Source organism: Protopterus annectens, chromosome 2.part1 (assembly GCF_019279795.1).
Source record: "Protopterus annectens isolate FY-2018-M chromosome 2.part1, PAN1.0, whole genome shotgun sequence".
In the NCBI taxonomy this organism is placed as follows: Eukaryota; Metazoa; Chordata; order Ceratodontiformes; family Protopteridae; genus Protopterus; species Protopterus annectens.
In genome coordinates, this window is record NC_056729.1 from 286,717,862 (window position 1) to 286,742,364 (window position 24,503).

The following is a 24,503-nucleotide window of genomic DNA, read 5'->3' on the forward strand; positions in this document are numbered from 1 at the left end:
CCTTAGATAAATGGGGAGCCATGCCTGATGTTTCTTCTGTCACTGGTGTCTACATCTCTCAGCTACCACTTATCTTTTGATAAATGGGGAGCTATGCCTGGTGGTTCTTCGGTTATTGGTGCCTGCATCTCTCAGTGATGGCTTATCCTTTGATAAATGGGGAGTCATGCCTGATGTTTCTTCTGTTACTAGTTCCTGCATCTTTCAGTGACTGTTTATCCTTAGCTAAATGGGGAACCCTGCCTGATGTTTCTTCTGTTTCTGGTGCCTGCATCCTTCAGTGACTTCTTGTCCTTAGATAAATGGGGAGACATGTCTAATGCTTATTCTGTTACTGGTGCCCACAGATTTCAGTGACTGCTTATTCTTTGATAATTAGGGAGCTGAGCCAGATGTTTCTTCTGTTTCTGGTGCCTGCATTCTGTATATCTTTAGATAAATGGGGAACCATGCCTAATGCTTCTTCTGTCACTGATTCCTAAATCATTCAGTGACTGCTTATCCTTTGATAAATGGCGAGTCATGTCTGATGTTTTTTCTGTTACTGGCGCCAGCATCTTTCAGTGACTGCTTACCTTTAGATAAATGGGGAGCCGTGCCTGATGCTTCTTGTGTTACTAATGCCCATAGATTTCATTGATGGCTTATCCTTAGATAAATGGGGAACCGTGCATGATATTTCTTCTGTTAGTGGTGCCTGCATCTTTCAGTGACTACTTATCCTTAGATAAATGGGGAGCCATGCCTGATGTTTCTTCTGCTACTGGTGCCTGCATCTTTCAGTGACAGCTTATCCTTAGATAAATGGGGAGCCATGCCTGATGTTTCTTCTGTTACTGGTGCCTGCACCTTTCAGTGACTGCTTATCCTTATATAAATGGGGAGCTGTGCATGATGTTTCTTCTGTTACTAGTGCCTGCATCTTTCAGTGATGGCTTATCCTTAGATAAATGGGGAGCCGTTCCTGATATTTCCTATGTTAATGGTGCCTACATCTTTCAGTGACTGCTTTCTTTAGATAAATGGGGAGCTATGCCTGATGCTTCTTCTGTTACTGGTGTCTGCAGATTTCAGTGACTGCTTATTCTTCGATAAATGGGGAACTGTGCCTGATCTTTCTTTTGGTACAAGTGCCTGCATCCTTCGGTGATGGCTTATGCTTAGATTAATGGGGAGCCATGCCTGATGTTTCTTCTGTTATCGGTGTCCGCATCTTTCAGTGGCTGCTTATCCTTAGATAATTGGGGAGCCATGCCTGATGTTTCTTCTATGACTGGTGCCTGCATCTTTCAGTGACTGGCTACCCTTAGATAAATGGAGAGCCATGCCTGATGCTTCTTAGGTTACTGGTGTCCGCAGATTTCAGTGACTGCTTATCCTTCAATATATGGGGAGCTGTGCCTGATCTTTCTTCTGGTACAAGTGCTTGCATCCTTCAGTGATGGCTTATCCTTAGATAAATGGGGAGCCATGCCTGAGCTTCTTCTGTTACTGGCAACCGCAGATTTCATTGACTGCTTATCCCTAGGTAAATGGGTAGCTGTGCCTGATGTTTCATGTATTACTAGTGCCTGCATCCTTCAGTGATGTCTTATCCTTATATAAGTGGGGAGCCATGCCTGATGTTTCTTCAGTTACAGGTGCCTGCATCTTTCAGTGAGTGCTTATCCTTAGATAAATGGGGAGCCATCCCTGGATGCTTCTTCTGTTACTGGTGCCCACATCTTTAGTGGCTTCTTATCATTAGATAAATGGGGAGCTGTGCCTTATGTTTTTCTGTTTCTGGTGCCTGCATCCTTCAGTGATAGCTTACGCTTTGATAAATGGAGAGCCGTGCCTGGTCTTTCCTCTGTTACTGGTGCCTGCATCTCTCAGTAATGGCTTATCCTTAGATAAATGGGGAGCCATGCCTGATGTTTCTTCTGTTACTGGTGCCTGCATGTTTCAGTGATGGCTTAGCCTTAGATATATGGGGAGCCATGCCTGATGCTTCTTCTGTTACTGGTCTCCCCCATATTCAGTGACTGCTAATACTTAAATGGGGAGCCATGCCTGAGCTTCGTCTGTTACTGGTGCTCACACATTTCAGTGACTACTTATCCCTAGATAAATGGGGAGCTGTGCCTGATCTTTCTTTTGGTATAAGTGCCTGCATCCTACAGTGATGGCTTATCCTTAGATAAATCAGGAGCCATGCCTGATGTTTCTTCTGTTACTGGTGTCTGCATCTTTCAGTGATTGCTTATCCTTAGATAATTGGGGAGCTGTGCCTGATGTTTCTTCTGTGACTGATGCCCTGCATCTCTCAGTGACTGCTTACCCTTAGATAAATAGGGAGCCATGCCTGATACTTCTTTTGTTACTGGTTCCCTGGTGCCCAAATCTTTCAGTGACTGCTTATGATTAGATAAATAGGGAGCTGTGCCTGGTGCTTCTTCTGTTACTGGTGCCTACATCCTTCAGTGATGTCTTATCCTTAGATAAATGGGGAGCCATGCCTGATGTTTCTTCAGTTACTGGTGTCTACATCTTTCAGTGAGTGCTTATCCTTAGGTAAATGGGGAGCCATCCCTGATGCTTCTTCTGTTACTGGTGCCCACATCATTAGTGACTTCTCATCCTTAGATAAATGGGGAGCTGTGTCTGATGTTTTTCTGTTAATGGTGCCTGCATCCTTCAGTGATGGCTTATCCAGAGATAAATGGGGAGCCATGTCTGATGTTTCTTCAGTTATTTGTGCCTGCATCTCTCAGTGATATCTTACCCTTAGATAAATGGGGAGCTATGCCTGATGTTTCTTCTGTCACTGGTGTCTACATCTTTCAGTGACTGCTTATCTTTTGATAAATGGAGAGCCATGCCTGATGGTTCTTTTGTTACTGGTGCCCTGGTGCAAACTTTTTCAGTGACTGCTTATGATTAGATAAATGGGGAGCTGTGCCTGATGCTCTTCTGTTACTGGTGCCTGCATCCTTCAGTAATGGATTATACATAGATAAATGGGTAACCATACCTAATGTTTCTTCTGTTACTGGTGCCTGCATCCTTCAGTGATGTCTTATCCTTAGATAAATGGAGAGCCATGCCTGATGTTTCTTCAGTTACTGGTGCCTGCATCTTTCAGTGAGTGCTTATCTTTAGATAATTGGGGAGCCATCCTAGATGCTTCTTCTGTTACTGCTTCCCACATCTTTAGTGACTTCTCATCCTTAGATAAATGGGGAGCTGTGCCTGATGCTTCTTCTTTGTCTTGTGCCTGCATCCTTCAGTGATAGCTTATCCTTAGATAAATGGGGAGCCATGCCTGATGTTTCTCCAGGTATTTGTGCCTGCCTCTCTCAGTGATGGCTTATCCTTATATAAATGGGGAGCCGTGCCTGATGTTTCTTTTGTTACTGGCGCATGCATCCTTCAGTGATGGCTTATCCTTAGATAAATGTGGAGCCGTGCGTGATGTTTCTTCTGTTACTGGTGCCTGCATCTTTCAGTGACTGTTTATCCTTAGCTAAATGGGGAACCTGCCTGATGTTTCTTCTGTTACAGGTGCCTGCATCCTTCAGTGATGGCTTATCCTTTGATAAATCGGTAGCCATACCTAATGTTTCTTCTGTTACTGGTGCCCGCATGTTTCAGTGACTACTTATCCTTAAATAAATGGGGAGCCATGCCTGATGTTTCTTCTGTTACTGGTGTCCGCATCTTTCAGTGATTGCTTATCCTTAGATAAATGGGGAACTGTACCTGATGTTTCTTCTGTGACTGTTGCCTGCATCTCTCAGTGACTGCTTACCCTTAGATAAATGGGGAGCCATGCCTGATACTTCTTTTGTTACTGGTGCCCTGGTGCAAAATCTTTCAATGACTGCTTATGATTAGATAAATGGGGAGCTGTGCCTGATGCTTCTTCTGTTACTGATGTCTGCTTCCTTCAGTGATGTCTTATCCTTAGATGAATGGGGAGCCATGCCTGATATTTCTTCAGTTACTCATGCCTGCATCTTTCAGTGAGTGCTTATCCTTAGATAATTGGGGAGCCATCCCAGATGCTTCTTCTGTTACTGCTGCCCACATCTTTATTGACTTCTCATCCTTAGATAAATGGGGAGCCATGCCTGATGTTTCTTCTTTGTCTGGTGCCTGCATCCTTCAGTGATAGCTTATCCTTAGATAAATTGGGAGCCATGCTTGATGTTTCTCCAGGTATTTGTGCCTGCATCTCTCAGTGATGGCTTATCCTTAGATAAATGGGGAGCCATGCCTTATGTTTCTCATGTCACTGGTGCCTACATCTTTCAGTGACTGCTTATCCTTTGATAAATGAGGAGCCGTGACTTATGCTTCTTCTGTTACTGGTGCCTGCATCCTTCAGTGACGGCTTAATCTTAGATAAATGGGGAGCCGTGCCTGATGTTTCTTCTGTTACTGGTGCTTACATCTTTCAGTGACTGTTTATCCTTAGCTAAATGGGGAACCCTGCCTGATGTTTCTTCTGTTACAGGTGCCTGCATCCTTCAGTGATGGCTTATCCTTTGATAAATGGGGAGCTGTGCCTGATGTTTCTTCTGTTACGGGTGCCTGCATCTTTCAGTGACTGCTTATCCTTAGATAAATCGGTAGCCATACCTGATGTTTCTTCTGTTACTGGTGCCCGCATGTTTCAGTGACTACTTATCCTTAGATAAATTGGGAGCCATGCCTGATGTTTCTTCTGTTACTGGTGCCTGCATCCTTCAGTGATGGCTTATAGTTAGATAAATCGGGAGCCATGCCTGAAGTTTCTTGTGTTACTGGTGCCTGTATCCTTAAGTGACAGCTTATCCTTAGATAAAAGGGGAGCCATATCTGATGTTTCTTCTGTTACTGGTACCTGCATCTTTCAGTGGCTGCTTATCTTTAGATAAATTGGGAGCCATACCTGATGTTTCTTCTTGACTGCTGCCTGTATCCTTCAGTGACAGCTTATCCATAGATTAATGGGAGCCCTGCCTGATGCTTCTTCTGTTACTTCTGCCCGCTTCTTTCAGTGACTTCATATCCTTAGATAAATGGGGAGCAGTCCCTTATTTTTCTTCTGTTACTAGTCCCCTGGTGCCCACATGTTTCTGTGACTGCTTATGCTTCGATAAATGGGGAGCCATGCCTGATGATTTTTTTGTTACTGGTGCCTGCATCCTTCAGTGATGGCTTATCCATAGATAAGTGGGGAGCTGTGCCTGATGTTTCCTCTGTTAATGGGGCCTGTTTCCTTCAGTGGTGGCTTATCCATAAATAAATGGGGAGCCATGCCTGATGCTTCTTCTGTTATTGGCGCCTGCATCTCTCAGTGATGCTTTATCCTTAGATAAATGGTGAGCCATGCCTTATGTTTCTTGTGGTACTGGTACCTGCAACTTTCAGTGATGGCTTACCCTTAGATAAATGGGGAGCCGTGCCTGAAGTCTCTTCTCTTGATGGTGCCTGCATCTTTCAGTGACTGCTTATCCTTAGATAAATGTGGAGCCATGCCTGATGTTTCTTATGTTACTGGTGCCCACATCTTTCAGTGTCTGCTTATCCTTAGATAAATGGGGAGCCATGCCTGATGTTTTTTCTGTTACTAGTGCCTACATCTTTCAGTGATGGCTTATCCTTAGATAAATGGAGAGCCATGCCTGATGTTTCTTCTGCTACTGGTGCCTGCATCTTTCAGTGACTGCTTATGCTTTGATAAACTGGGAGTCATGCCTGATGTTTCTTCTGTTACTGGTGTTCACATCTTACAGTGATGGCTTATCCTTAGATAAATTGGGAGCCATGCCTGATGTTTCTTCTGTTACTGGTGCCTGCATCTTTCAGTGACTGCTTATCCTTAGATAAATGGGGAGCCATCCCTGATGCTTCTTCTGTTAATGGAGCCTGCATCCTTTGGTGATGGCTTATCCTTAGATAAATGGGGAGCCGTGCCTGATGTTTTTTCTGTTACTGGTGCCTGCATCTTTCAGTGACTGCTTATCCTTAGATAAATGGGGAGCCATCCCTAGTGCTTCTTCTGTTAGTGGTGCCTGCATCCTTCAGTGATGGCTTATACTTAGATAAATGGAGAGCCATACCTGTTGCTTCTTTTGTCACTGGTGCCCACATATTTATTGTCTGTTTATCCTTAGATAGATGGGGAGCCTTGCCCGATGTTTCTTCTGTTAATGGTGCCCGGATCTTTCACTGACTGCTTCTGCTTAGATAAATGGAGAGCCTTGCCTTAATTTTTTTCTGTTACTGGTGCCTGCATGTTTCAGTGAGTGCTTATCATTAGATAAATTGGGAGCCTTGCCTGATATTTCTTCTTTTTCTTGTGCCTGCCTCCTTTAATGATGGTTTATTTTTAGATAAATGGGGAGCCGTGCCTGATTTTTCTTTTGTTACTGGTGCCTGCATCCTTCAGTGATGGCTTATCCTTAGATAAATGTGGAGCCATGCCTGATGTTTCTTCTGTAACTGGTGCCTGCATCTTTCAGTGACTGTTTATTGTTAGATAAATGGGGAGCCATGCCTGATGTTTCTTCTGTTACTGGTACCTGCATCTTTCAGTGACTGCTTATCCTTAGATAAATGGGGAGCTGTGCCTAATGCTTCTTGTGTTACTGGTGCCCTGGTGCCTGCATCTTTCAGTTGTTGCTTATCCTTAGATAAATGGGGAGCCATGCCTGATGTTTCTTCTGGTACTGGTGCCCTGGTGCCTGCATCCTTCAGTGATTGCTTATTTTTAGAGAAACGGGGAGCCATGCCTGATGCTTCTTCCATTACTGGTGCCTGCATCCTTCAGTACTGGATTATCAATAGATAAATGGGGAGCCATACCTAATGTTTCTTCTGTTACTGGTGCCTGCATCCTTCAGTGATGGCTTATCCTTAGATAAATGGGGAGTTGTGCCTAATGTTTCTTCTGTTACTGGTGCCTTAATCTTTTGGGGACTGTTTCTTGTTAGATGAATTGGGAGCTATGCCTGAGCTTCTTCTGTTACTGGTGCCTACAGATTTCAGTAACTGCTTATCCTTAGTTAAATGGAGAGCCATGCCTGATGTTTCTTCTGTTACTGATGGCTACATCCTTCAGTGATGGCTTATCCTTAGGTGAATGGGGAGCCATGCCTGATGTTTCTTCTGTTACTTGTGCCTGTATCCTTCAGTGATGGCTTATCCTTAGATAAATGGGGAGTTGTGCCTGATGTTTCTTTTGTTACTGTTGCCTGCATCTTTCAGTGACTACTTATTCTTAGATAAATGGGGAGCCATGACTGATGTTTCTTCTGTCACTGGTGCCTGCATCTTTCAGTGAATGCTTATCCTTAGGTAAATGGGTAGCCATGCCTGATGTTTCTTCTTTTACTGGTGCCTGTATCTTTCTGTGACTGCTTATCCTTAAATAAATGGGGAGCTTTGTCTTGTATTTCTTCTGTTACTGGTGCCTGCAACTTTCAGTGACAGTTTATCCTTAGATAAATTGGCAGCCTTGCCTGATATTTCTTCTGTTACTGGTGCCTGTCTCCTTCAGTGATGGCTTATTCTTAGCTAAATGGGGAGCTGTGCCTGGTGTTTCTTCTGTTACTGGTGCCTGCATCCTTTAGCGACTGCTTATCCTTAGATAAATGGGGAATTGTGCCTTATGCTTCTTGTGTTACTGGTGCCCTGGTGCCCACATCTTTCTGTGACTGCTTATCCTTAGATAAATGGGGAGCTGTGCCTGATGCTTATTGTGTTACTGGTGCCCGGGTGCCTGCATCTTACAGTGACTGCTTATCCTTAGATAAATGGGGAGCTATGCCTGGTCTTTCTTCCATTATTGGTGCCTGCATCTTTACTGACTGCTTATCTAGGTAAATGGGGAGGCATGCTTGATGCTTCTTGTGTTACTGGTGCCCACATCTTTAGTTGCTGCATATACTTATATAAATGGGGAGCCATGGCTGATTTTTCTTTTGTTACTGGTGCCTGCATCCTTACGTGACTGCTTATCCTTGGTAAATGGGGAGCCATGCCTAATGTTTTTTCTGTCACTGGTGCCTGTATCTTTCAGTGAATGCTTATCCTTAGATAAATGGGGAGCCTTGCCTTATATTCTTCTGTTTCTGGTGCCTGCATCTTTCGATGACTGTTTATGCTTAGATAAATTGGGAGCCTTGCCTGATGTTTCTTCTGTTACTGGTGCCTGTCTCCTTCTGTGATGGCTTATTCTTAGCTAAATGGGGAGCCATGCCTGATGTTTCTTCTGTTACTGGTGCCTGCATCCTTCAATGACTACTTATCCTTAGATAAATATGGAGCCTTGCCTTATATTTCTTCTGTTACTGGTGCCTGCATCCTTCAATGACTGCTTATCCTTAGATAAATGCGGAGCCTTGCCTTATATTTCTTCTGTTACTGGTGCCTGCATCTTTCAGTGACTGTTTATTCTTAGATAAATTGGGAGCACGCCTGAGCTTCTTCTGTTACTGGTGCCTAAAGATTTCAGTGAATGCTTATCCTTAGATGAATGGGGAGCCATGCCTGATGTTTCTTCTGTTACTGGTGCCTGTCACCTTCTGTGATTGATTATTCTTAGCTAAATGGGGAGCCATGCCTGATGTTTATTCTGTTACTGGTGCCTGCATCCTTCAGTGACTACTTATCCTTAGATAAATGGGGAGCCTTGCCTTATATTTCTTCTGTTACTGGTGCCTACATCCTTCCGTGACTGCTTATCCTTAGATAAATGGGGAGCCTTATAGTTCTTCTGTTACTGGTGCCTGCATCTTTCAGTGACTGTTTATTCTTAGATAAATGTAGAGCCACACCTGAGCTTCTTCTGTTACTGGTGCCTACAGATTTTAGTGACTGCTTATCCTTAGATGAATGGGGGGCCGTGCCTAATGTTTCTTCTGTTACTGGTGCCTGCATCTTTTAGTGACTACTTTTTCTTAGATAAATGGGGAGCCATGCCTGGTGTTTCTTATTTTACTGGTGCCCACATCTTTCAGTGACTGCTTATCCTTAGATAAAAGGGGAGCCATGCCTGATGCTTCTTGTGTTACTGGTGCCCAGGTGCCCACATCTTTCAGTGACTGCTTATCCTTAGATAAATGGGGAGCCATTTCTGGAATTTCTTCTGCTACTGCTGCCTGGATCTTTAGTGACTGCTTATCTAGATAAACAAGAGGCATGCCTGATGCTTCTTGTGTTATTGGTGAATGCATTTTTTCAGTGACGGCTTATCCTTAGATAAATGGGAAACCATGCCTGATGTTTCTGTTACTGGTGCCTGCATTTTTCAGTGATGGCTTATCCTTAGATAAATGGGGAGCTGAGCCTGATACTTCTTCTGTTACTGGTGCCCAGGTGCCCACATCTTTCTGTGACTGGTTATCTGTATATAAATGCGGAGCCATGCCTGGTCTTTCTTCTGTTACTGCTGCCTACATCTTTAGTGGCTGCTTATCTAGATAAACGCGGAGGCATGCCTGATGCTTCTTGTGTTATTGGTGAATGCATTTTTCAGTGACGGCTTATCCTTAGATAAATGGGGAACCCTGCCTGATGTTTCTTCTGTCACTGATGCCTGCATCTTTCTGTCATGGCTTATCCTTAGATAAATTGGGAACCTTGCCTGATGTTTCTTCTGTCACTGGTGCCTGCATCTTTCAGTGACTGCTTATCCTTAGATAAATGGGGAGCTGTGCCTGATGCTTTTTGTGTTACTGGTGCCCTGGTGCCTGAATCTTTCAATGACTGCTTATCCTTAGATAAATGGGGAGCCATGCCTGGTCTTTCTTCTGCTACTGGTGCCTGCATCTTTAGTGACTGCTTATCTAGATAAATGGGAGGCATGCATGATGTTTCTTGTGTTACTGGTGCCTGCATTTTTCAGGGATAGCTTATCCTTAGATAAATGGGAAGCCGTGCCTGATGTTGCTTCTGTTACTGGTGCCTGCATTTTTCAGTGATGGCTTATCCTTAGATAAATGGGGAGCTGAGCCTGATACTTCTTCTTTTACTGGTGCCCACATCTTTCAGTGAGTGTTTATCCTTACATAAATGAGGAGCCATGTTTGATATTCTGTTACTGGTGCCTGCATCTAGTATTTTCCCTGCAGCAGGTTGCACCAAATATGTGGGGTGTCAGAGCAGGTGCCAGAGGAAATCTCTCTTAAACAGTCCCCTCGCTGATAGTACATATCACATCTATAACCTGCTCTTCTGTTACAACGAATACATCAAATGTTGGGTGAAAACAAAACTAGGAGATTGTCTGATCACTTTTCTAGTAAAGATTCAAAGCTTCTAATGCTTTCAGGGATGTCATCTTTGTTATTCAGTCCAACTGAATGTGTGGTACTATGTAGCCTAGGCACTGCTACACTCTTCTATAGCAGAGGAAGCAGCTCTGATCATTAGGCATACAGGCCCTAGACATATAAGCATACACTTTCTTTTATGGACAGGATGTCAGTTTGTTTATCAAGGAGGCTTTATTGTAGGAAATCCAGAGCATAATCTGCGGTGTTGAACAGATGGTTAAAATTTTTCCACTTGATGGAAAGAGTAGATGAATACTTTCTTTGGAAGGCTATTGTGATAGTAGAAGTGGTATAGATTGGGGAAAGTGTTACACCTGCAGTTACATTAGTAGAAGAGTCTTGATACAGCCCTATGTAGAACCAGATCATGATTTAATTTCTCTGACAGAATCCAGGATTCAACATTTATCAGAAAAAAAAGTCTATCAACAAAATTCTGTACTTTGAATGCTATCTGCCTAGAAGGTTGTGATATGCTCTTTTAAGGGTTAGTGTTGGAGGTGACAGCTGTAATACATTTAGAACCTGAGTCCCTAGGAAGACTGTTGTGTTAGACCCTTTAACAGTTATTCACTATTAATCCTGCTGGCACAAATCATTCCATCAATCTCTGTTTTCTGGTGCTTACTGTTTTAATCGAACTGAAGAGTCAAACATAGTGTGTTTCACTTTTATAGCAATGAACACTCTTCATGCAGTAGTATTTCCTGCAGAGTCATAGCGGTTTCTAAAAAGCTTGTCTTGGTTCCCCAGTTTTCAATTTCTGTTTTATTACTTATTGCAAAAGGTTTAATTTCTGATGAGAAATTCAAATCTTTTTCTGATGAGAAATTCAAATATTTACGTACTAAGGCAACAAGATTATTACGCTTGTTGTGCAAGGCTGACATATATACTGCTGACAAGCTCACCAGTTGTCACTGTGGTATTGCCATACTGGACAATGTCAACTGTTCAATGGCCAATTCTGCAAGTGCTGATTCAGCAGGCTACTGTTATTGAAAACTGCTTTGTGACTGCTCAGTGGCATTGCCATTTCCTCACTGTTGGGCAAATGTGGAGCTTGTATATATAATAATAGTATAAATAACTCTGGGATGTGGGGATCTCCTCCCTACATGGATTGTGTAGGAGATCTTGCAATCTGCAAAAATAGACAGATAGATAGATAGATGATAAATAGACAGATTAGACAGATAAATTATTTTTTTATGTTTGTGAAAAGTGGTATGCTAAATCAACACTCATACAATTGTTTGTTGATGAGTTAACATGAATCCTCTATATGGTAGGTCAGTTATTGCAGATAACTTTTAAATTTCAGATCAGGCAGCAGTGCAAACAAGAGACGGGAGAACTGTAAGGCTTTAATATCTCTGAAAGTGAAAAAGCAGTTAAAAGATGTCCTGCTGTTTGGTAAGCAGTTAAAAGATGTCCAGCTGTTTGGTAAGGATAGGTTTATTCCTATTTCTGTGCCTGTGACAAGCTTCCTCCAAAATGTTGTAATATTTAATAGACAGCAGTAAGGCTTTGGGAAACATGATCCATTTCATATCCTTTGCTAAACTATTTTGACAACAAATTAAATGCTAATGTACTACAAGTACTAAGCTATCTCAAAGCCTGTAGTTATAAATCACTGGGGGTTGGGGTACTAAGGAAAATCAAATAGAGGGTGACAACCATTGCTGCAGCTGAAGTTAACAACAGAGTGACACACACACAAAGAATTTGCAGGCTTTAAGTTTAGGATATGACCAGATGCACAATAATGGCTTACAGTACTAGTACGCTGTAACATGAGACTGTTTCGCAGCTTAGCAGCTGAGACTAGCCTTGTAATAAGTAACATTCAGGGACACTCAGGCTGTAACTCATAAGCTTCTTGTGATGGATTTACAGCATCTTCTACAGGGATCCCCTCACAAAGATTTAGATTTATAGAACTACTTATATCCTGAGCTGGGTACTGGCTGCTCTCCAGCCTAGGTGCTATCACAGTTTATGACTGATATTACTGCAAAATATTCTTTGACACAGGCTTGGTTGGATGAATATGGAAGCAAGACTCTAAATGCAACCTTGTATTCTATTTTTAAATTCCGTCCTACCAATCTAAAAGTTATCAGCATATTTTACTTATCATATACAAAGACTGAGATATTTGCCTATTTCTACATTTAAAAAAGCTCAGCGTCATTAACCATAGTTTATTTTTATTTTTAGTTTTTATTGTATTTGTTAACAGGGTGGATGAGCTGGTCCAAAGACTCTTTTCAACCATGTATATGTATAGTTACAAATACAGTGACAATAGTGAGCAAGGTTAATGGACATTTGAGTATGTTTTTTAATCTTATCACAGACACAATATTTTCTTACACAGAAGTAAAGAATTGGAAAGAAGATTAAAAAAAATCAAGTCAGTATATTTTCACTAAGAATGTGCAGTATTTCTTCCCTCTAGTTGTTTTCTTTGCCTGCCCCTCAGGTGAACACTGGTTTATAATGCAAATAGAGCAACTTGACAACTTGTGTCATAAGCTTTCTTTCCCAATACTGCCTTCTTCTTCTGTTAAGGGTGTATATACCATGAACCCAAGAAAAGCAATCAAAAATAGCTTACTACTTTTACAGCCTTCTAAGTGCATTCTAAAGAAATTATTTAAAATATCACAGTTTGTGTGCCTCTTCCAAAAATAAAAAGAAAACATAAAATAAATCCCTCAGCACTGTTTTTGCTTAGGAGCTATATTGTCCTGGCAAGCCCATTATAATATGACTAGATACAGATCAGGTACCTTTATAGGAATGTCCATTCTCTAGAGTTATGTCAAGTTTTGAGACATGACCATTTTATTGGTAAACTGTTAATCACGCATATGTTGGGCATTATTCGTTTTGTGAACTCTCAGTGCTATATGTTTTCCACAGGCACATAAATGTAAACTCAAACACACGCACACACACTCGCACTCACACACACACACACACACACACACACACACACACACACACACACACACACACACACACAAACATTCATTCACTCACAAGCACATTAAAGGAAAACTACACCATAGAACTCAAATAGCATGTTTTTATTTGTAACTTTGTTTTCTCCAAGTGCTTCTTTTACAATTTAATGTGTTTCTCCAAAATGGGTGGTCAATGGGGCCTGCCAGGGTAATGTGATCTTGTTTTCTTGCTTTCATTCCTTCTTCCCAGAATGCATTTCTAGCTCACTTTATATGAGTCATTTTAGACATAAATAAGTGGTGCTATTTTCTCATGCCATTAAGATAGAATAGCAGGAGTGTGAATCACTCTCATCTAACACATCTTCTGTAACAAAGCTGCTTCTATATTTCCTTGAGTGAACCTCATTTATGTATCTGTCAGAGCCCGTTCTATGTTATAAATAGCTATTAGCTACTTCCAGCAAAAGAAAGTAAAACAATGAGTGAGAAGGTCACCGAAAAAACAATCAGTAAAAACAAAATGAAAACTCCAGCAAAGCTAGAACTCCCACTGAGTGACATCCCAAACCTCTTGTATCAGAGGTACATGGGATATATATATATATAAATGATCCTTTTGAATATCAGGTGTTTCAGCTAATTGGTGATTCTGCATGCCCATTACTTGTTTCATCAATTTAATACACACTTTCAGGCCAGTAAAGAAACCCCACTAGCTGTGGATATGCATATTTCAGCCTTATTATAAACTCATCAGCAAGAAGCAGAGTGCTTGACTAAGCATCAGAAACACAGGGCTGTTATACCCAACTGATGCCCATTATCATTTGGATCATTGCAAAAATATCCCAAACAACAAACTAAAACAATGAGTGAGAAGGTCACTGAAAAACCTATCAATAGAAACAAAATGAAAACTCCAGCAAAGCTAGAACTTCCAATGAGTGACCTCCCAAACCTCTTGCATCAGAGGCACATGGAATATATGCAAATGAGCCTTATGAACATCAGGTGTTTCAGCTAACTGGTGATTCTGAAGCAAAAGAAAGTAGGTAAATATCAGGCTTTTATAAAGGTCTAAAGGAATTGACAGGCCGTCCCCCCACACCCTCATTCTGAGGCATGACAACTGTCACTGTAGTAAATTATGCTTGCTGTATCATGTACAGCTGACAGCTACTACTGTTAAGGGAAATAGAATGCAATGTGTAAGGACTGACTCAAAGTCAGTAGGTGTCTCTTACCATTGATCTGTGTACCAGACATACACCCTTTCTGGAAGGATGTCACAAAACAGCATAAAACACTTTTTTATAAACAGTATCAGTGCACCTAGTTGATAGGGCTTCTATCTATCTTTCTTTCTGCAGAGCAGTCCTGATTTGGGCAGTTCTGTCCTGTATGGAAGGGTGTGAAAAATGGTAAATGTGTTGATACTTTACAAGAAAAAAATATTTTCTGACTTTTCTCTAAATGTCACAGAAATTTTTGATACTACATTTAAGTCATCTTACTATAAAAATAAGTATAAATGACCAGCATTTAGAGCTTAGCATTTCAACACTCTGATGCTGCTTATGTAAATTTGTCAAAAGAGGTGCCTTTAAATCTGACTAATCTAATTATTTTGTTTTGCTATGAAAGGCATGGCTAGACTGGAAGCAGCTCTGAATATGCAATAAACACGGTGGAAAAAGTATCATAGCTTTCTTTTTTATAGCAGCAGAATCAATTGCCTGTCTAGGACTGATAGCAGTACCTCACAGGGTACACTACAGATTTCTCTGTGTGTCTGTGGTATGCAGTTGGAGACAACTTAATTTGCAAAGTATGTGAGAAGTTAAGCTTAAAAAAAGTAGGTGGGCTTTCCCTTCCGTTGATTCCAAGGCAATTTGAAGAGGTGTATTAGTGTGTTTGTCAAACAGATATTAGATCATATGATTAGTGCTTAGAAATACAAAGAAATGGAGGTGGGGAAGGAGTCAGGGAAGAAAATTTTAATATTGTAGTTAAGAGGACAGGTATGAAGCAGGTTCAGAGACAATTAAATATATTGCTATCTTAAGGTTTATATTACAAGTACAGAAGTGGGTGGGTGAGCAGTATCACCAAACTATGTGTATGGCTGGGAGATTCTAGTAAAACTATTCACATATTGGTGAAAACTTGTGGGACATACATTCTGAATGAAGAGGAAATGGTTTGATGATATATCAACATGAAGGTAACAATGGCATTTATCCTGGAGGTATACAGGAGCAGATCCATGAATCTGATAGGTGAAGTTTTAGTTGTGTTTAAATGAGTTTGGATTCTGAATGGATTTCAGTGTTAGTGGGATGTGGTTCTGTAGTTTAGCTACACTATTTGAATATAGTTACTAGCTGTATTAGATGATTTGGTTATAGTGATTAGTGATTTTTCTCTAGAGCATGCAATTCTATTGGAGACTAGTGTTGTATTAAATTGTTAAGGGATGGACAATTTTCTGGCCTGTATAGAGAAGTCTGTGTTTTATAGTTAGTTGAGAAAAGAGCTAGGTGATGTAATAGTTCTAACCAGTGTATGCCTCTGAGGGTTAGGCATTGGTGTGTTTTATTGTTATACATTACTCCAAAATTGGCTACTTTATTAAAGTATTACCCAACTTTGGAGAGTTGTGAGACTTGAAAGCTAGTGAAAATTGGGGCAGCAAAGTGGGGGGATGACACTAAGAAATTAGAGGCTATATATCTTCTGGCTGTCAGCGAGACAGGTTTTTACTATTTATAATGTACCTTGTTTTTGATTAATTTATTAAAACCACACATAATACATGGATGTTGAATTTCAAACAGTCATCTACGGTGGCACGCAATAACTTTATATGGTTTACTTGCTCTATCAAGCTGTTGTTGGCAGAGATGATAGTGAAGACTGTTGTTTTGGTAGAGATGTGTTTTTGGGGTAAAGTGAAATAATGAAGTCTTTTCAGAGTTTAGAAGCAGTTGTGAATTATTTAACTATATGTCAATCAAGAAGAATTGTTGTGTAAAGTCTTTAAGACTATAGACAGATTTGGCAGAGCAGATTAGTGCTGCGAGTCATCTGTGCATTGAACTAGTTTTTTTTAGCAATGTAGAGGCCATTATAATAACATGTTGAAAAATTTGGGTCATAGTATAGATCCTTGTAGGGCACCAATGTTTACCGGTAAGAAGGTGAAAAAATATTTTTTTTATTTCACTGCTTTAGATCTGTTTGATACTTAGCTATGAAACCACTGCAGTGAAGAGCTGCTGAGCCCTAAGGATGAGAGTTTATGTATGAGTTTCTGAAAGAAGCCAGTATCAAAAGCTTTTGATGATGGAGTCTAGGCTTCTGGCATTTCTATGGGTGTTGACAGTATTAACAAAATTTAACAGAGCAATAGTTATGCTGTGATGAGGATGAGAGCCATATTGGGTTGAAGACAGAAGCTGTTTATTTATTAGATAGCTGAGAAGTTGTGCATGAATAATTTTTTTCTAATATTTTTGATAGGGGAGATAAAATGTCAGTTGTCCTATAGTTTGAAAGAACTGTATTGATTTCACCCTTGTGCAGTGGAATAATGAATTATTTTTTTTCCATTGTGAGGAGACTTTATTTTTGGATATGGACTGATTTATCAAAACTGAAACTGGATATGCAATAGCCTCTGCTACGGTTTTAATACATTTACCAAGTAGATTGCCAGAAGCAGTTGTAGTAGGCTTTGATTTTTTTTAAGTATGTTGATGGTATTTGTGGGAACTGGCTGGAAGTAGAAATGTTGAAGGAGGTTGTCTGACTAGGAACATCAAGAGATTGGTCATCCAGCTGGTTAATTACTGTGCTGTCTGTATAAACTGTGGCAACCAAATTGGTTAGCTAGGGTATAATTTTGTTTCTGTGTGTTTATTCTAGGCTGTGTAGCTTATCCTGGATTTATCAGTTTATTGATTGAAGTCCAAAATAGTTTTGTATTATTAGTGTGCATGCTTTGATTGGTTGAGTAATAGGTTTTCTTACCTTTGGTAATAAATTGTTTTGTAAGGTTTTTTAGTTGTCTATTTGTTCAGACCTTCCATGCTTTGCCTTTTTGTTTCATGAATTATTTAATCACTGGGTATAGCCATAGGGTGGGATTGGCTTTGACACTTTTTTATTTTGGGGGGGGGGGCTAGAATGATTACAACACCTAGGAAGATTTTACTGAACTTAGAGGCAACATCATCTATGGAGACATTCTGTAATGACTCCCAGTTAAAGATATTTAGTGTATTAATAGCAGTGTCTTCATGAAAAGTAGCAGGTTTTCCTGCAGGGCTGTAATGATGTGTTTTGCAGCTGTTGCTTTGATACATTATGGTGCAGATTGGTGGCTGGTCACTTAGGCTGTCAGACAGAGTTTCATGGGATGTATTTTATTTCGAGCAGATGTTAGGATCCAATCAAGGTTTGATGTCTGGCTGTGGCTTTGCTGTATCTAGTTGGTGTGGTTATAAGTTGGGTGAAGTTATATAGATGCATATTACTGGTTGAAATTTCAGAGTGTATGGTTTGACAGTCTATAGTAACATCACCTAATATTAAGGTTTCATGAAGATTTTAGAGGACGCCTAGCAGAGTGTTTTGGCATTGTTACTTTGATGTGTGTGTGTGTGTGTGTGTGTGTGTGTGTGTGTGTGTGTGTGTGTGTGTGTGTGTGTGTGTGTGTGTGTGTGTGTAAGGCCTCATCATGATAACAAATGTCTTGTGAGTGCTACGTTTAAGCATGGTTCATAGGATTATTGAGTTAGAGAAGTTTGGCAGCATATGGGGGAAAAGGGAGATATCTACTAAATTTTGTAGAGAATAGTGACACCTCTAGCTTTTTTGTTCACTAAGAGGATCTGATAATGTTGTAGCCTTGTGGGGCAATTTCTTCATTTTCTGTTTGTAGTGAAGAAAGGTTTCTGTGGCAACTGAGATGACTGGAGTGTGTAATGATATTTAAGCAAGCACTTAAGGGAGTTTGTATAGAATACTTTGTAAGCTGGTATGGTATATACGAAAGCCAAGATGAGAATGGGTGAAGTGTTATGATAAGAAGCTGATGAGGTATGCTGTCTGCTGCCTGAATATGCTGAGTTGGTCCTGGGTTTTGGTGTATGTCACTGCTAAGTGTTATGGTTATGCAAGTATGATGCTATTGGTAGAAGCACTTTTGCTTGGTTTTATATTCAGTACCTAAATTGTGAGCAAATGGCTGCTGCTTTGGATAACTGTACTTGAACAGTAGGATATATGAGTGATGATACAGACAGGCTGTGATTGGGAGATGAGGGGCACAAGTATTTTGTTTGGACAACAGAATATAAAAGTTTAGTTGAATTTATGAAGGTAATGGGTGTTGGTAGGATGTTAAATGTGCAAGGTGGAGAAAAGGTACCACTAAGAGGAAATGTTGGAGAAACGTTTCTGAAATGTAATAAACAGAGGGGTTTGAAGGAAAGAGGCTGTTGTTAAGATAAGAAGTAAACTAACAGATTGTGCTTAGTCTGTAGGCTTAAATGGGATTTTGAGATGCATGGATATTTAAGAGTACAGGTGTGGGGCATATTGTATGTGGTGAGGTATCTGTTAACAGTGCAGAATGGTATGGGTAAGGAAGGCTAGTAAAGTAAAGAGTGCTGATTTCATTGTGTATAGATGTAGAAAAATTGAGGGAAGATGGATGTAAGCAATTTATAGAGATGATGTGAATGTTGAGAGATATTATAGAGGAAGATATGAAAGAGAAATATTAAAATGATTATAGTATATGAGAGAAGATGGCAGAGATAAATGGAAAATGGAGTTTTGCTCATGGATGACTTAGAAGTATTTTGGGAGAAGGGTTTAAGTAGGAGTGGATATAGTGCCAAGAAGCATGGGAGTGAGAAAAGCTATTGGTAATGGTGCTAAATATGAGATTGAAGCTGGGAATATGTGAATAGAAACAGCAGTGCTTCTGTGATAGTACTAAAGCTATTCAGCAAGGTACAGGGAATGGGTGTCACAGGTTTTTTTAACTTTATTGACACAACTGTAATTTTATCACTTCTAATTCATAAAGTATCATAAAACAGCAACAACAGCGGCAATTACAGCATATCCAACTAGACAAGTGAACATTCAATAAGAATATGAGCAACATTATTAATGGCAGCATGATATAATTAACAATCTAACTCATACTGACTTATGTAAAACCTGGCCAATAAGGATCTAAAATGTTAGAACGAAAATAATAAACAAATAGCAAGTGAGTATAAAGCTGTATTAATGAACTTCATAATAGTAATCAATGCTATTTCATTTTACTCATTGCTTGGGTGTCACAAGTATAATGGAAGAGTAAGGTTGGGAGGGTGGGAACTGGGGGTGGGGTGGGGAGCGAAGAATGCTTCCCACCCAAAGCAATCAGTATTATAGCAGGCACTCAATAATTAGCAAGGAGGCACAAAGTAGAACAGGTTTTATTATATTTACTGAATGAAGACACCAAGAAGTTAGGGATATGAAGCAAATGGCTTATACAGTGTAATCAAATGGTAAAGCAAAAGGACAGTGGCCAGTTTGGTAAGTGGTCCTTAGCATGCTAGGACTACTCCTTTTGGGGGAATGTCTCATCTATTTTTCAGCACATGACAGGCATGCATCTGACTAGTTAATGTTACTATACAGTAAGAGTCTTCATGTTAAATTTGCTTACATTACACAGTGAAAATAATCACAGTGAAACGTTTGCAAACATGAGCCTTGTGGCAGAGCTCCTGCTATTTAAGGACAGGTGATCAAGTGGATGTGCAGACCTAAGTCATGTGTGTGTGTGTGTGTGTGTGTGTGTGTGTGTGTGTGTGTGTGTGTGTGTGTGTGTGTGTGGTGTGTGTGTGTGTGTGTGTGTGTGTGTGTGTGTGTGTGTGTGTGTGTGTGTGTATATATATATATATATATATATATATATATATATATATATATATATATATATATATATATATATATATATATATATATATATATATAGCCATCCATCCTCAACCCCTTTTCCCATTTTTCACATGGGGTAGGGGTGTCACTTCTGCAGTGACAATCATCTCGAGCCAAGGTTTACACCACTGGGTGGCTAGCCCTGCCGCTGATGTGTGTGTGTGTATGTGTGTGTGTGTGTGTGTGTGTGTGTGTGTGTATATATATATATATATATATATATATATATATATATATATATATATATATATATCTAAAGAAATAAAAAGAGTAAATGCACTTATTCATCAAAAGCAGGAAGTTTGAATAGTTGTGGTTAAGATAAATTGGACTGGAGTGGGAGTGTGGTTAGAGCTAAAGATTAGATAAGGGTATAGAGTTTCTGGTGTGAGTGAATGATTAGGAGTGTGTAAGTGTGTGCCAACTGGCAATTTGTCTGACAGTGTGTTCCTGAATGCCTTGGAGTGCTTGTGCGATTCTTTGCGAGTTAAGAATAAAGTAAGGGCAAGAAAAGAAAATATATCTTGTTATGTGGGTGTGTTTGTGTGTGAAAATGTTCTTGAGTGTGTGAGTAATTGTGTCAAATGGCAATTTGTTCTACAGTTTGTTCATGAATATTTTGGAATGTATGTACTAAGTGTTTGATAGAGTAAGAGTAAAGACTCGGTTAGGAGATATATTTAGTATTGCACATGTGAGATGTTTGTGTCTGTGTGTGAGTGTCTTGTTCAGTGGTACTACTAGGGAAAGTGGTTTTCATAAGTTAATGTGTAGGAATAGGATAAGGAGCAGGGTTAGGGCTAGCACATATGATTAAGTTGAGATGGGAAAAAACCCTGTCTACTTTACTCATGCCTGCTAACCCTAACCCTGCCTCTTCCCTGCAACAACTTAAGCCTTCACATTAACTTATGAAAAACACCTTTTCCTTACAGCATCCTATTTAGATAAATTTGGCCTGAAGTTACTGTTAGGGTTGGAAAAGGAATCTGTATTCGTTTTATGATCGTCTGGTAGTTCAATGTTTTTATTTAAATTTGTTTTCAAATTCTTGAAGCTCCAGCCAGAATTCATGCTTGTGCAGTCCATAGGAGTGCCCTATAATCATTTATTTTACTTTAATTTACGTTTTTGATGAAATGTTCATGTTGGTAGTTTTGACCTCATGGCATTGCCTAAAAAAGGCACTATGGGGTTGGCAAGAGCCTTTGCCTGGAGCCTGAGGCCCAAGGGAGACAGATGCATACAAAGCAATCTCAGATCCTGTCTTGATGAGACTGCCTCATATCCGCAAGTCAGGCTCCACTCAAGCAACCCACATGTGCGACCTCAACCTGGTCTTTGACATCAACAGGACTTGGCAGGACAGATTTGTGTCCCAGAGACTCCCCATTTTGTGGAATAGGCTCCCTCTCCACATCAAGCAGAGTACCTCATTAACCCTTTTTAAGCCCAACCTGGATAACTGGATGGGGAACAGAATATACCCCTGGGATTCCACCAGTGTCCCCACTGGACAGGGGCATCAGGTGCTGACTTGTTGAAACATGGGCTAAATTCTTGGCTAGGCTTGTTAAGGGCCTCAGGACTAATAGCCCAGTAACCTCCTGTGATCTATGATCCTATTAGATATAATGAATTAATTTATTTATATTTGTTTATAGGAGTAATGAATTAATTAATCTATTTATATTTGTTTATAGTAGTGCACTAATCAATATTGTCCAATTTCAGGCTCAACCCAGGTGAAATACAAAAAATTTCACAAACAAAAAAGGCAGAAATTTAAGCAATAACAGAATAATTCAGACTAATTACATGGAAAAGCTGTGTGTGTGAGTGCTTGGCCTCCCACTTGGGCAGGTTTAGTTTGTATCCATGTTGTTATTTTTCGCTGGTGGCCAAGTGGTTAGTTTCCCTATTCAAAAGTGCGGTGTTTTGTAGGTTTGATGATTAGAGGTTTAGGTGAAGTCATCTCGGCGATTAGAGTTTCGGGTAAGTGTAATTTTGGTTATTACAGGTAGACCCATATATATATATATATATATATATATATATATATATATATATATATATATATATATAAACGCACAATATATATAAAAAACGCACATGCAAACTCTCACATACACCTTTCACATACATATATATGTATATATACCTGTATGATTCCATAAACATGGTCAGTCTTTACTCATCAGCCTTTGTTTCTGATAATCCTACAACCTAAAATGGATTTAAGAGGTGATTTTAGATATGCAGACAGAAATGAAATTTGCTTTTGAGTTGCTTTAATTGTGTTGTCTTGTTACACTTTTGCCACTTGTAAGTCCAAAAGGCAGAAAAAAATAACCTAACTATAAGAAACAGTTATGTCACTTATCTACACTTTAATTCAGGAATTACAAAAAATATATAAATGATTTTCTATTAAAGCTGGTCTACACAGTTAGAGGAGTTTGGGAGATAGTCATTGGCAGAGGATAGTTGATTGTAATTTCCTGTCGAGTCTGGCATCGGAGCATGGCAAAAATTGTTCTTCTGAACCTGAAATAGAAGATTAAACAGTAAATGACAGTAACGATAAAACTGCTCTAGTAACATTTAGGTTTTAAAAGAATATAACATGTTATAATGAAAAAGAAAAGAGGAAATTCAGTGAAATCCTGATGGAGACTGATGGTTCCTCTTTCTTTCCTTCCTGATGTGCTGTCTCCCCATAGGAACTTTATTGTGCTTACCAAACCAAAGAAGACTCCTTCTACATTAGAAAAACTAAAAAAAAGAATCATAAATGTAGAAGCCAACAGTCCCAAGCAGGAATAGGTCACACCCAATAAAGTTAAACAATACTTTATTATATAGCAGTTAGCTTAGCACTTTCTTTTTAAGTGGGACATAATCAGAACTAACTGTGGAATGCTGATCAAATGCTTAACTTTCAAAGCTCACATGATTTCTGCCAGTTCACATGAAAAGCACAGTTCATTCAAATAGGTATTTGTAAATAAATTCTCAGTGTTAGAGAATAGAATTAGACAATTAATTAACAAAGACTATAGCTATATTAGAGATTCAAGTATGTATATTATATATAAATCGCATAAAATGCAATAATAGTCTCAAAAAAAAACTATAAATATAAAAACTATAAAATAAATTATCTAAAATAAATAGTGATGAATCACACAGTTATGATCAAACTCGTTGAAATATATTTAAAAAAATAGATTTATTTGATATTACCTGTAAGACATACCACTATAATATGACAGCACACATGATGCTTATGTTTTCATTTATACCCAGCAATTCAACAGCATTTAAGCATAACTACTAGATCAATAATTTTAACTCTCAGGTGACACCTCCAGGGTTGACTTGAATTTGTTCCAAAACAACAGATAAGAACTGCTTGTAAAGTATGCACACCTGTGTGTGTTTGTATAAGGCATTCATCCTTCAACACATCAGATCAGTCTTCCCACATAGAAGGATCTGTAGGGATCAGAGAATTGTAAATACATACCTTTCATATCACAGTTATAATGTTGTTCAAATTTAAATAGTCTACCCCATTTGAGTTAAGTTCTATACCTTCAAATATTTATTTACATTGTAAATATGCTCGACATTTTAGCTTACCTTTTATAGCTTTCCTATCAGTTATCACACTTACAAATCTTAAGGAAGAACAGGAAAAAAGGGTAAGTATTTTAAATGTGAAGTGTGATGCCTCAACAGTAATGCCTGCTATTTCATTACAACATTGAAATATTTTCCAATTTTTTTCAATTACATTTTTTATCTTACTCTCGGGGCCATATTTTAAACCGATGGCTTTCTCATAGCCACAAATATTACTGGTGTCCTCATCTCCAGTTTTATGCTCCACATCTCTCCCTAACAGCAGTATATATTTGTTTTGCCTATCTGTTAGCACTTCTTCAATAACTTTATTCACTAACAATATGGGATATCCCCTCTGTAGAAACATTTCTGTTAGTAAGTTTATCTTACCCTTAAAAATTTCATATCTGAGATAATTCTGTGGAGCCTCATGATTTTTCCCTTAAGTGACTTCTGTTTCCTCAAGGAATGGTTACTTAAGAAGTACAAATAATTATTAGAAAATGTTGGTTTTTCAATATATAGTTGATCTAAAGTTCACAATTTTATTATTCTTATCAAAACAGACATC

At 39.4% G+C, this 24,503-nt stretch overlaps 1 protein-coding gene across 1 annotated transcript in view; it reads right to left on the reverse strand.

Moving 5' to 3' along the window:
- Positions 1–22,576: 22,576 nt before the first annotated feature.
- RRH (retinal pigment epithelium-derived rhodopsin homolog) overlaps positions 22,577–24,503 on the reverse strand; it is a 341,638-nt gene continuing 339,711 nt past the window's right edge. Inside the window, exon 7 of the mRNA XM_044062132.1 lies at positions 22,577–22,849. Coding sequence (XP_043918067.1) covers positions 22,744–22,849 — 106 coding nt within the window. The 3' untranslated portion in view covers positions 22,577–22,743. The remainder of the gene's footprint in view (positions 22,850–24,503) is intronic.